The sequence below is a fragment of the Amblyomma maculatum genome, chromosome 10 (genome assembly GCF_055883805.1).
Source record: "Amblyomma maculatum isolate TAMU_Amacu chromosome 10, ASM5588380v1, whole genome shotgun sequence".
NCBI lineage: Eukaryota > Metazoa > Arthropoda > Arachnida > Ixodida > Ixodidae > Amblyomma > Amblyomma maculatum.
The window spans coordinates 110,328,572-110,340,183 of record NC_139353.1 but is presented as its reverse complement, the minus strand read 5'-3'; the positions used below and the strand labels follow the sequence as shown (position 1 = coordinate 110,340,183).

The 11,612-nt window shown below is 43.5% G+C and overlaps 1 protein-coding gene across 1 annotated transcript in view; it reads right to left on the bottom strand.

The window, feature by feature from the left end:
* Window positions 1–4,147: 4,147 nt before the first annotated feature.
* Window positions 4,148–11,612, bottom strand: part of LOC146177227 (uncharacterized) — a 57,916-nt gene continuing 50,451 nt past the window's right edge. The window contains exons 4-5 of the mRNA XM_084581107.1: window positions 8,838–8,921; window positions 4,148–4,532 (exon numbers count right to left, since the gene is read on the bottom strand). Of these exons, the coding sequence (XP_084437233.1) occupies window positions 4,396–4,532; window positions 8,838–8,921 (221 nt within the window). The 3' untranslated portion in view covers window positions 4,148–4,395. The remainder of the gene's footprint in view (window positions 4,533–8,837; window positions 8,922–11,612) is intronic.

Here is an 11,612-nt window from a genome sequence, read left to right as displayed (position 1 = left end):
TTCGCTTGAAAAAGCAGGGCACTCGCAAAGGAGATGCTGTGTGGTCTCTTCGCAGCCGCATCTTTCACAGTTAGTGCTATCCGCCATTCTCATCACATAAGCGTATTGTTTGGTGGATGCAACACCGAGCCATCAGCGACATTTCAAATTGGTTTACAGGATAGAACAAGCTCGGTATCGGTTACAATTCTCCGTGGACACATGTACCACGCCATAAAGGAAGGGAGGAAGGTGGGTGTGATAGAAGGGAGGGATATAGGAGGTACCGTAGTGGAGGGCTACGATCTACCGGGCTATAATAGCTTTCGCCTTGTCGCACTTTAGTGGTCCAAAGTGTCCTCTAGAATTTTGTCTATCTGAGAAATGTATGCAAAGGGTATCAGGAATGGGCCCAGCGCATCGTCGCCGACTGAATAATAATAATAATAATAATAATAATAATAATAATAATAATAATAATAATAATAATAATAATAATAATAATAATAATAATAATAATAATTAATTGCGGTTTAGCTCTGGTTAACCCTAGTTGAATTGCGAACGGCGAAAGCTTCTTTTGCCTACCACATTATTCCCCTACGTGCCTGCGTATCGTAGGGGTAACGAGAATGTAACGGTTCTGGCTGGCTGATTCTGATATCACCCTCCCGTATGAAAGGAGCGACCCAAGTTGACACATCCTGTCCGTGGTAATGGGGCAAAGTGAATTAAAACGTCATGGCAGGCTGATTTGTTTATGAGGGACCACGAACATGGCACACAGCGACGAGTGGTTAGACCTGGACTAGTATTGCTTTCGCAATACAGCGCGGAGGTCGAGAATTCCACCTCCCTCCTGCTACGTATTGAAGCTTCGACCACACATATTGCTTCAGAGACACGAGTTGTGTCTGCACATCGTCTCAGCGGCAATAAAAATGTGGCGGCTAATGAGCACCGATCATAAACAAGAACATAGAAACGTTGAAGAAGATGCACTTTGTTAGGTAGGCTAGCCTGAAGCCTTCATTTTTGAAAAGCAAAGCATTGTGAAAGTTCTCATTTTGCTGCTCTCATATGTGTTGTGTGTTCATTGTGTTCAGCCTATGGTGCACAGGCAACTAAGGCTGTCATACATCAAATACAGGGTCGAATTTCTTTTCATTCAGCATCCTCCATCGTGTGCTTTGAATTGGAAAGTCTCGCAGGATTCCAAGTTAGGTCGTAAGCCTTGTCAAAATCAAAGAAGACTGCGAGGTTAAGATGCCAATGTAGAAGTATTGTTCCAGCTGTACTTCTAGGATGGGGCGATGCGTTGAATTGGGCATACTTGCTTAAAGCCACACTGATGATTGTTACGAATTTCCCACGATACCAAGGCAAGCATTATTCTACATGAGCGTTCGGCTGTTCTACATTTCCGGCAAACAGCAGGTAGAACGCCGCTAATAAAGGACGTAAAAGCTACACGGCAGCAAAACGCTTTAGCGTGAATAACCGAAGCCATGTCTTTTTTTTTTATTTTTAACGCAATCCCGTTCAAGACCCCGTTCAGCAAAAATACGATGTCGCCAGCTATCCGGCGGCGTGTGAGTTGCGAGCGAAAAATCACAAGCATGGCGCTGGAAGCTGACGTAGTCGAGATCTAACTGAACTTAGGGTTGCCTAATATTATGTTTGGCAGTTGCTGCCAACTAGAGCCTCTACGTTCATATGGAGGGTGGTATCAGAATTAGCCTGCAAGGACGGTTTCCATCATGTTACCATTAGGCTACGCAGTGTTTTTTTACGGGTTGGTTAGAGAGGGGCTTTATATGTAGGGGGTACAGGGCGCCCTATCCTGTCATACGATTAAAGGCGAGACCTAATGTTCCACATGATTTGGGATTTATACTCGTCCGAGGTCACAAATCATTCACTGTCGCCAGCGTCCACCGCTGCTGCTTTTTTGGAGTTTGGTGTAAGGCTGCACAAAGGCTACCTACAGGGAAGCACGGGCTTTGACCAGAACGCCTTAAATTATAGAAGCGGCTAGTTATGCTGCTGGCGCTGATCTTGTCAATATTTTCGATTGTGAAGACAATAATTCACGAGGTTTACGCAGGTCTTCAGAATTGTACATTCCTCGACATTTGAACGCCTGCCGATGTGGCTGGCACTCTCAATTAGTGCTTCGCCACTGAGAGCTGAGCATGATACAACTGCAGCCTTCAAGGACTCTTTAATCCCGCGGTAGACAAGCTGCCTCTCGGCCACACAGAAACATTTATACGGTTTCCATTAACCGGGGCTATATATATATCATGCCGCTCCTGGCATGCTGGGCAGCATACATCGCCGTCGCAGTCACGAACTTTCCTCCAGCAGGTTGCTGTTTGAGGCTGGCCGAGAATGTTACGGTGGTTTGCTGCCTTAGCTTAACTTTTACTTTTTGTTTGGTTTACTTCTCTTTCTCTGTTTGCTACGTCAGTAGTCAATTATGAGTCAGGTTGTTTCGTCTTATATTGTCGTATACCATTCAAATCTGCATCTATTACAGCCGCTGGTACGCGGCCTTATCAGTGTGACTATAGCGCGCAGATCATTTCTGTATTCTGTTTGTTGATGCTCATTGTCGGGAGACGCAGCTTTATCAGTTTCCTTGTCGCGAAAGAAGTGCCGAGATGTGTATCGAAGATTCCGGTCACGTGGGTATGTTTATGCAATGTTCTAGGTTGCATTTGTCACTGTTGCCGGCTTTATCTAGATGTTTTTGCGCCGCTTTAAATTGAGCGTCGGCGGGTGCGACGGGCATTTGTTGATCGAAGACCGCCGAGCGCGCATATTGCTACGCCACCACCGATTGCTTATTCCTTTTACGGGCGGAAGTCAGCCCGCGTCAAGAGTTTATTCCAGTGAATTTCAAGCCTCCTCATTTGTGGCAGCGGCGATTTCACCGCTAAGTGACAATATATAGCAATTATAATAAAACAGATTTCATAACTTCTACTCTTGCAGTAGTTACTTATCTATAGGCGGCATGCTAGGTATTCAATGCCACTTGTAACATTGCGTTATTAATTTATGTGTGGTTTCTCATCCTGCCCTTCTATAACTACTGTCATGCAAAGCCTTAGAGTATTCTTGCTGTGATTTTAATCGAACAGTCCTAAGAGCAACCAAAATGTGTTTTATTATACTCCCAAATTAGACGTAATATCAGGCCTTTTCAAAGACGCCAAAGTTTAGCTAAATATCTCAACGTGCCCAGATCTCATCAACACATTACTCACATTATGTGCATAACCGCGGGGCTGCAAACGAACGATATTGCCTCAGCCGGAACAGTGTTCAAGACAAATGGCAGTGGTTCGAAAAATTTCGCTGTTTGCTTGCAGGACATTTCTAACGGCTCTTGTCAGAGCGGATGCTTTAGAAACAACCGCTTCCTGTGCGGCGTACACAGAGAGTGGTGCACACGCAGCTATGTACACTGAGACTGGACACAGAGAGAAAGTCGCCGCTATGATAGAAAAGGACAACGAATGACGAGTTCGACAACCTGCATATAGCTAGCATCATATTTTCACCAAACATAACCGGTACCGCATAATTAGCGCCTGATCCGACGCAGCTAGGCCTGGATCACGAATAAGAACAACCAGGCCTTCGTTTATAGACGGATGACCAGCAGCGTTTGCGGTACTAGTCTCTTGTTATTTTTGCATTGTTCTTTGTATCATTTAGTTATTGATACTTCGGTCTAGTCCAAGACGCTGGCAGGGTGCTCACACTAAAAAAAATGCGTGAATGCTCGAAACAATCAAACAAAGTTTTTAAATTAGAAGAACCAAATTCCAAAAGTACAAACGCAACACAGGGTTGTAGCGGTATAAAAAAGTAATAATAAGAAAGGTGGCGGTTCCAAAGTTTTATCGAAGTTTGCATTATTGCAATCTTTATTAATACTATTCAAGTCTGAAATCTTTCTGGGAAACAAGAGCTTACAGGTGTTAATTCGTGAGTGTAATCTTTCTGTAAAGCGATAAATCATAAAATGTTAATGCAAAATCATTAGAATTTAAAGCTCCCTTTTCAACACCGCCACTTGCGACAGTACCCAAATAGAGATAATCTTCTCGTAGCCGTGAAATCATAGCCAAAAATAAAAAATGTCCCCACTACAACATGTAGCAGGGTTTATATGGAAGGAACGCTTTTGTCGTAGAAAGTGCGGTCTTAAGGTTGAATATTTGAATCCACGAAACTTACAGGCAATGAATCCTGCGAAGTTTATTTTGGCTTCCTATTTATCTGCTACATCCGATTCCCAGGGAGGTGCCTTAATCTACGGAATCATTGGTCGTGCATAAACTACACACTCTTCTGCACAACACAGAGCTTTCTAAGCGAGCATGCGTGAAGCGTGCGTATTCACAAATCTTCTTCGTCATCAGTGCACAGGTCTTGGCTGTATTCGGGAACAATGACGCCGCAGATGTCCACAAACTGGTCTATGCACTCCTGTGGAACGTCGTTCTCTAATCCCTTCGAAACGTAAAGGAAGCATTCTGCAAAGTAATGCATAAAGGTAGAAGTTACTTGAACGTGGTGTGAGAGCTTTGTGTGAAGTACAGTAGGGAATACTGTCTCCAAGTTCAATGAATTAAATGAAAACACCGTAATTCGTCGTATAACAGTTTTTGGTACATTTTACTATTTAAAAAACATTCTTCACTTTGACATCGGTATTTCATTCTGCCCTTCTGTCGCGCACTCTACACAAGGCATGGAGATCTGGGGCCAGGAGCGTTGATTCGCCGAGTGTTAGGAGGGGGGGGAGTGATCCCACGATTACGAATGTACGACAGGATTAAACAAAAGTTCAGGAATAAAAATGCTGATACTGCGTTATAACACGAACAGGCAAGGTAGAAAAGTCTGGACGACTTTTAGGCCTCTGTAAGAGAAAGCGGGAAAGGCTGCGAGACTCCCAGCAAAACGTTTTCCGCTCAGCACGCGACAACAAAGCGTGTAGCGTGCGAGTTGCGCCTATTCTACCTGTAATCAAAAAGAACCCGATGCTATAGTTTATCCTTTGCAAATCGCCTTGCCTTTCCCGCAAACCACAGGGACATTGCGGTATTCCCTATACGGGTGACCACGCATGTGTTAGAACCTCCTAGAGCTAGCAGATACTGTACTGTTCCAAATAATCCGTGTAGACCTCAGTGTTAGTGTAGATACTGCTTTGGAGGAGACCTGATTCAAGTCAACTGTTCGGCGGTGGCAGCCGGAAATGCGCCACACTGTTGCGTCGGTAGAATAAAGACTGCGGATAAACGGATGGCTTATGGGACCTCAACCTATAGCTGCATCGATGCGCTGTCCAAAAACGGTACTTGGAGTATCGTGTGCTCTAGGCCAATCGTATCGGCCTTTTAAAATTCTTGCTCGCCCAGTAATATAAAAATGTGGCAATTAAAAAAAAGAATTTGAGGTGATATGCTGAAACAGCGGCCAAAGCTATGAGATGGGTGGTATATTGGCAGAGCGAGGGCAACTACGCCTTTTTTCAGGAAGAAGAGTACTGCAGTCCGTCGCCTAAAATGGCAGTGTTTTTGTTATTGTCCTTAAAAAAGATGAGGAAAGGAAGAACTTAGTGCTATTAGAGAGCACACCCCCAAGCCGTATACTTCGTAGTTGTGGCCTAGTGTCCAGCTAATCACAAGGCTGAGTATAACGTCATTATCCACTGTTGTAATCAAGCGGGTAAACGTAGGGATTTTCAAATAACTCGCAAGTCTTACATCTCATAAAATGGCTCGCTAGACACCTGGCGATGACAACGATTATGTAGGTGTGCTTTGCGCTAGCATTGTTCTTTCCGGCGACGAACTGCAGCACTCTACATTCTAAATAAATTGGTATTGCCTCTTCCTCAGCCGACTAGAAAAGTGATACTTTCTTATATGAATTCAGAGGTTAAAACGATGCTGTTTACATCTAAGGTTTATGCTAAGACTGATATACGGTGTAGCAGTGTTGGAAAATATCACTTTCGGAGCAGAAGACTTCGCTACTGCCCCTTGTTCTTCAGGGGTTCATTGCGGAGACAACTATTAGGCGGCGCAAAATTATTGAGGAGTGGCGAGATCAACGTCTCAATTAAAAGGAGCCTTTTGAGGTTAACATGGTCTTAAAGCAGCAAGATACAGAACAGATATTCTATTCTTTATAGCCGGTACACGCTTGCCATTCGAAAATGTGGTGAAATTTACATTCGCTGTGGCTGATGCTACAGTATAAAGACTCGATCCGAAGATCCCCGATAAGTCATTCGCGCCCGACGTAATTTGTTTGGTATCCAAATCGGCTGAGCAGCTCTCACAGCTATGAATATCGGCGGTGTACAAGTATCTCGCATGTGCTTACAGGTGAGGCGCTAGCTCCGATAATTCCTGACTCCAGCACTCTTATTGCCCGTGTCGCTAACGTCTCTGTGATCGGACTGTGAACAACCCGCTTGGCATGTATTCTTATCCCTGTTCATCGTCCTGGATCAGGAACCTTTGTTCTTCAACATTTCGCCCTCATCCACCACGCTACAAGTGTCGTTCAGCTTCACATTCTTATTTCCTCATTGTCACTGTTCCCTTTTCTGTCTCATACTTTCTGTCTCTGAGTAGTTTTGGTGTCTCCCCTTTGAAGCAGGAACACACTAATTTCTCATTTGTTGCGAATCTTTCTGATGATCACATTGCCACACGAGTCCCTGATATGACAAGAAGCCTATTGCTTGCGTTAGCCGTCGAGACAGAGGCGACAAATCGGATATATCCGTCATCCGTCCTCGCGGTGAAGCCGAATGAAGATGTTGACGAAGAGGTTTCCCCTATCGGCGCTGCCCGCACATATCTCTGCATTTCATGTAATATAAATACCTATAAATATATTCTTCTCGCAACCTCTTTATGTTGCAATCTTGGTTAGAGGTGGCGATATTATGCAATAACATTGAGCGATAAAAGTAGTAAATTGGATGCCGGGATCATCAGAAGTAAGCACATATTTATATTTCCTGAATCAGCAGTCTGGTTAGGAAACTTATACTCGGAAGACGCAACTTTGAAGGCTTGTTGAGTTTATTATTTTTTGTCACTATGTACAGAAAAAAACTTCACGGAGCTCGTAGTATTAAAGGCAGTATCCTGTTAACTTGTACAAAATCAAATATATCCCCGGCGCCAGAATTTGACGCATATGAAATTGCACCGATTTTATTTTATGTGCGCAGATGGCTAGAACGACAACAGAACCAGCTTTCAAATGTGTATTCTTGGCGTTCGAAAGTTCGAACAAAGAAGTCTGAAAATTTTTAAAAGGAGCGACTCTAGCAATAATGACCTTCAGTTCATCATCACCATATTGACCCATAAAATAAGAAATAAAATGTTGGCAGGCAATTTCAATAAATTATGGTTTAACAAATAATCTTTATCAGGAATGTAAGGTAAGCTTTGCTTTATGTAAAGCATAACCCTGCAATACTTCCTTGACATTCATATAGCCGGGTGCTAAGGTGGGGCGATATAAAAGAAAGTGGCGTGATATCAGACGAGTCGCACTCTCTCGTCATTTGTTATGCGGTATGTCGCTGGGCGAGTTGATTTACATTTATTAAGTGCAACAACACTGAAAAAGTACAAACGATGAAACAGAAAGTTTTAAGCTCCACTAAAGACTTCATATCAGAATGGAAGGCCCTTTTTGTGCTGAAACAGGAGACAAAAAAGGAACTTAACAATTTTAGTCACTCTATAAAAAGCGCTGCCCTGAGCACTTTCCCATCTCTCAGTTCACCGCAGGTTTGTTTCTTCCTTATTCATCCGTTCTCTTTACAGCGCTGCTCATCTTAATAGTAAATGTGCCACGTGTTCATGCAACGACCGTCTCAACGAACGCTTGCGGTACTTTGTATTCTAAAACCTTGCATGTCTGAGTTCAAAGCATTACTCGGCCGCATCATAACGCTCCTTCTTACACGACTGCCAGTTTTGTATTGCCCCGTAGCTGCCAAAATGTGAGTATTAATCACATATCTGCTAAATGCTATAATTCTCAGTTTAGATGGACATGCAACGTAAATATTATTCCAGATTTAATTCCCGCAACATATAAAGCTGAAATCGATATTGGAAGAACGGAAGAATTGGCGCTTCGAGAAAAGATGTTCCCTTTCATTAAGCATGATTAGTATAGCTAGAAATGTTCAGTCAGAACAAAACTGACAGTCGTCTGTTCTGGGCTGCAGCAGGCATTTACATCGTTGGTGCTTTTCAGTGAGACATCTGAAAGCGACTCCAAGAAATGAACGGTGCGTTACGCGTTGTAATCAGGTATGTGCAGCAAACGCCTGCGGTATTCATATGTAATTGAGGTTGTAAGGCAGCCGCAATAGCTTTCATAATCAGAAAAGTTTACGGGCACATTCAGTTTGAAGTGTTCGTTCGCAACCTAGTCGTGTGGCAACGAGGAGAGTGCAGAATGTTTATGAATTCTAACTGCGAATAATAGTGATACCTTAGACAATATTGAATAATTATCAGGGGGACAGCAATATTAGATTGACTACAGTGTATTTCTTTTTTAGATAAATGGTAGACAACTAAGTTAACACTTTTTATTACACTTTTTATAATGAGGACATACTTATTTGCTTTGAAACCGTGAGGTCTGTAGGTCTTATTATAAGGCGACGAGGACATGTATAGCATCGCCACCACCAGAAGGCAGTTGAAGTACTGAAAAACTAAAGTTGTGATCAGTAACCCTAATGTATCAATACTTGGCACTAGAACAGGCATGCAACTCACGGTCTCCGAGGTAGGGAAAATGTGCTACGAAACACTTCTTATAGTTTGCATACATCATATCGGCAGTTGCTGTAACGTCGGGATCTGCAATGAAAAGACCACACTAATAAACGTTTAATAAACACTGAATCGCTGTCAGAAAAAGGATCAAATATAGTGCCGTTGTGGAATTCGTGGAAATCGAGTGTGAAGCTTACAGTGGCAGTTCAGTCCGAAGAGATCTGCTGAACCATAGCCTTATGCACATAGTACTCATAATATGGGTCATATACTTTAACCTTGAGGAGTACCGCACGAAAAGGCGTCGTGACACTGCACCTGCGAAGTTGCTAAACTGTCAATATTAACGAAACGTCTGCCTCTAGAGAATAAGTTCGCCTTGCTTTGTCATCCGTTATGGCGCTCTTAACTTTGCTCTCGGCGCATGATAGCCTTAGTTGCATATGCGCAATAAAACTCAACACACCCAGGACTTTTTTTTTTTTATTAAATAAAGTTGTTTCCATCCATCCATCCAACCCATTGTGGCGCTCTAAAAACTGCCTGCCACAATAGCGCAAACTTCGGAGAGGTGCGTTGAAATATTTTAACAATAACTATTTTGCATTAAAAATGCCACCACGTAACAACTGCCCGCAAAATATCAGGGCATTTCCTTTTGTATCTTTCCATTTGTGCCAGCTATTGCAATGAACCATTGAGGACTGGTCCCGGTCAGCGCTCAAGTGCCAGCTTTACAATTATTGGGATGAGGATCATAACGGTCTTTTTTAAGTAAGTTCAAACAAGCACCAAAACAGCGCCAGCATGCTGAATGTTGACCATGATCATCAACGAAGTGCTTGCTTCTAATGCAATCAGACTTTCTCCACGTATCGGCAATGTTAGCATATGTTTAGCCACCTGCGCCCAATTTGTGCCCGTGAGTACGTGCCGGCAGAACGTACTCAAAGGAGAGGCATATCATGGCGTAAATCGTCGTTCGAGCTTTTTCTTCGATCGCTTGCACCCGTCTTCAGTTTGCGCGCGGCCGTAGAGTGGTTCCTTTACCGATCAGTTGTGCACAAATCTTTTCCGGAGTACGAATCGCTGAACTGATAGTATCCTGAAGTTGTTTCCTTGCTTTTCTATCAGCCTGCCTTATCAGACATCTGCACCGCCTCCAGGAAGACAGTGGGCGCGTAGGGAACAAAACAGGATGAATGCTAAATTGCCGAGAATTGGGCCTAGTTAGTTATTCATATTCGCGCTCCGTGGTGTTTGTCTTTTCTGTCGTTCAATGTGTTAGCGCGGTGAAACCAATAGGATGAATGGTAATTTTTGAAAGAGAGAGTCCTGTCATTCTTCTGGAACGCTGTAGGCGCTGCTATATCTTTTTTGACAAAGTGACAGCCACTGCTGAACTACTAATGAAACTTATTATCAGTATCACCTCTAACAAAATTGCAAAAAGTATCCCCGGGTATTACTTTCCAATGGCTTTGAAGCAAGCGAACACGGCAGCTGAATTGCTAATTGCTAATGACACTGTCCTGCTGGACAACACAGCGGGAGAACTGCAGAGCACGACTAAACGTCAACAATGGTTGTAAAAGGATGGGAAATTCCCACAGGACTAGCGACTCTTGCCCGTAAGGCAGTGTAAATCTCCACAATTTCACACCTATGGTGCTAACCCATAAAAAAAAAATCAATATATTCTTTACTGCAACGTATATTCTATACAAAAATAGCATATAATGAGAAACATATAGAGATTATCTGAATATATTCAGCTTCTCATGCGTTTTCCATAGATCGTTCTTACTGCAAAAGCTCAATTGCAAGAGGTACTAAAGCCGAGCTAAGGTTTGTGCGTTTATTTCTTCTTAATTTAAATGAGTTCTCGATTTAGATGGGAAACTGACATCAGCATGCAGCCTTTTCTGGGACCCTTATTCTTAGTTTACACATGGTGCCCCAGGACACGCAGGCATGTTCATTCGGCTTTGTTAACGCCGGGCTTTATATCTATGCTGCTCCTGGGAACACGCACAGCCTACTTCCCGGGAAACTCATAGAAACAATCAAACAAGCAGAAAGACCCTGTACGAGCGGCGCCGATTTGAGCGCAGACAATTTTCGTATAAAGAGATTCGATATTATTTACGAGGCTTACCTTTCCAAATAGCCTCAGGCGATAGAGACGTCGTAGTGAAGGCCTCCGGATATTTCGACCACCTGGGATTCTGTAATGTGCGCTGAGATCGCACAGCACAAGGGCTCCGTGCTTCTCGCCTCCATCTAAAAGCGGCCTCGGCGGCCGGGATTTAATCCCGCATTCCTCGGCACAGCAGTCTCTAATCACTGCACCACCACGACAGGGATCTTATACCCCTCATCATCATTAACAGCCTGACTATACCCACTGCAGGGCGAAGGCCTCTCCCATATTTCTCCACTTAACCCGGCTCTGTGCTAGCTGCATCCACGTGACCCCTGCCAATTTCTTAACCTCATCCACCCACCTAACTTCTGCCACCCCCGGCTACGCTTTCCTTCCCTTGGAATCCAGTTTGTTACCCTAAGCGACTATCGGTTATCCTCTCTTTGCACTAGATGTACTGCCCATGCCCATTTTTTCTTCTTAATTTCCACTAGAATATCAGTAACGTGAGGTATTTCTCTGACCCACTCTGCATGCTTCCTATCTCCTAATGTCACCCCTACCATTTTTCGTTTCAAAGACCACTGGGTTGTCCTCAACTTAAGTAGAACTCTCTTGGTTAGCCTCCA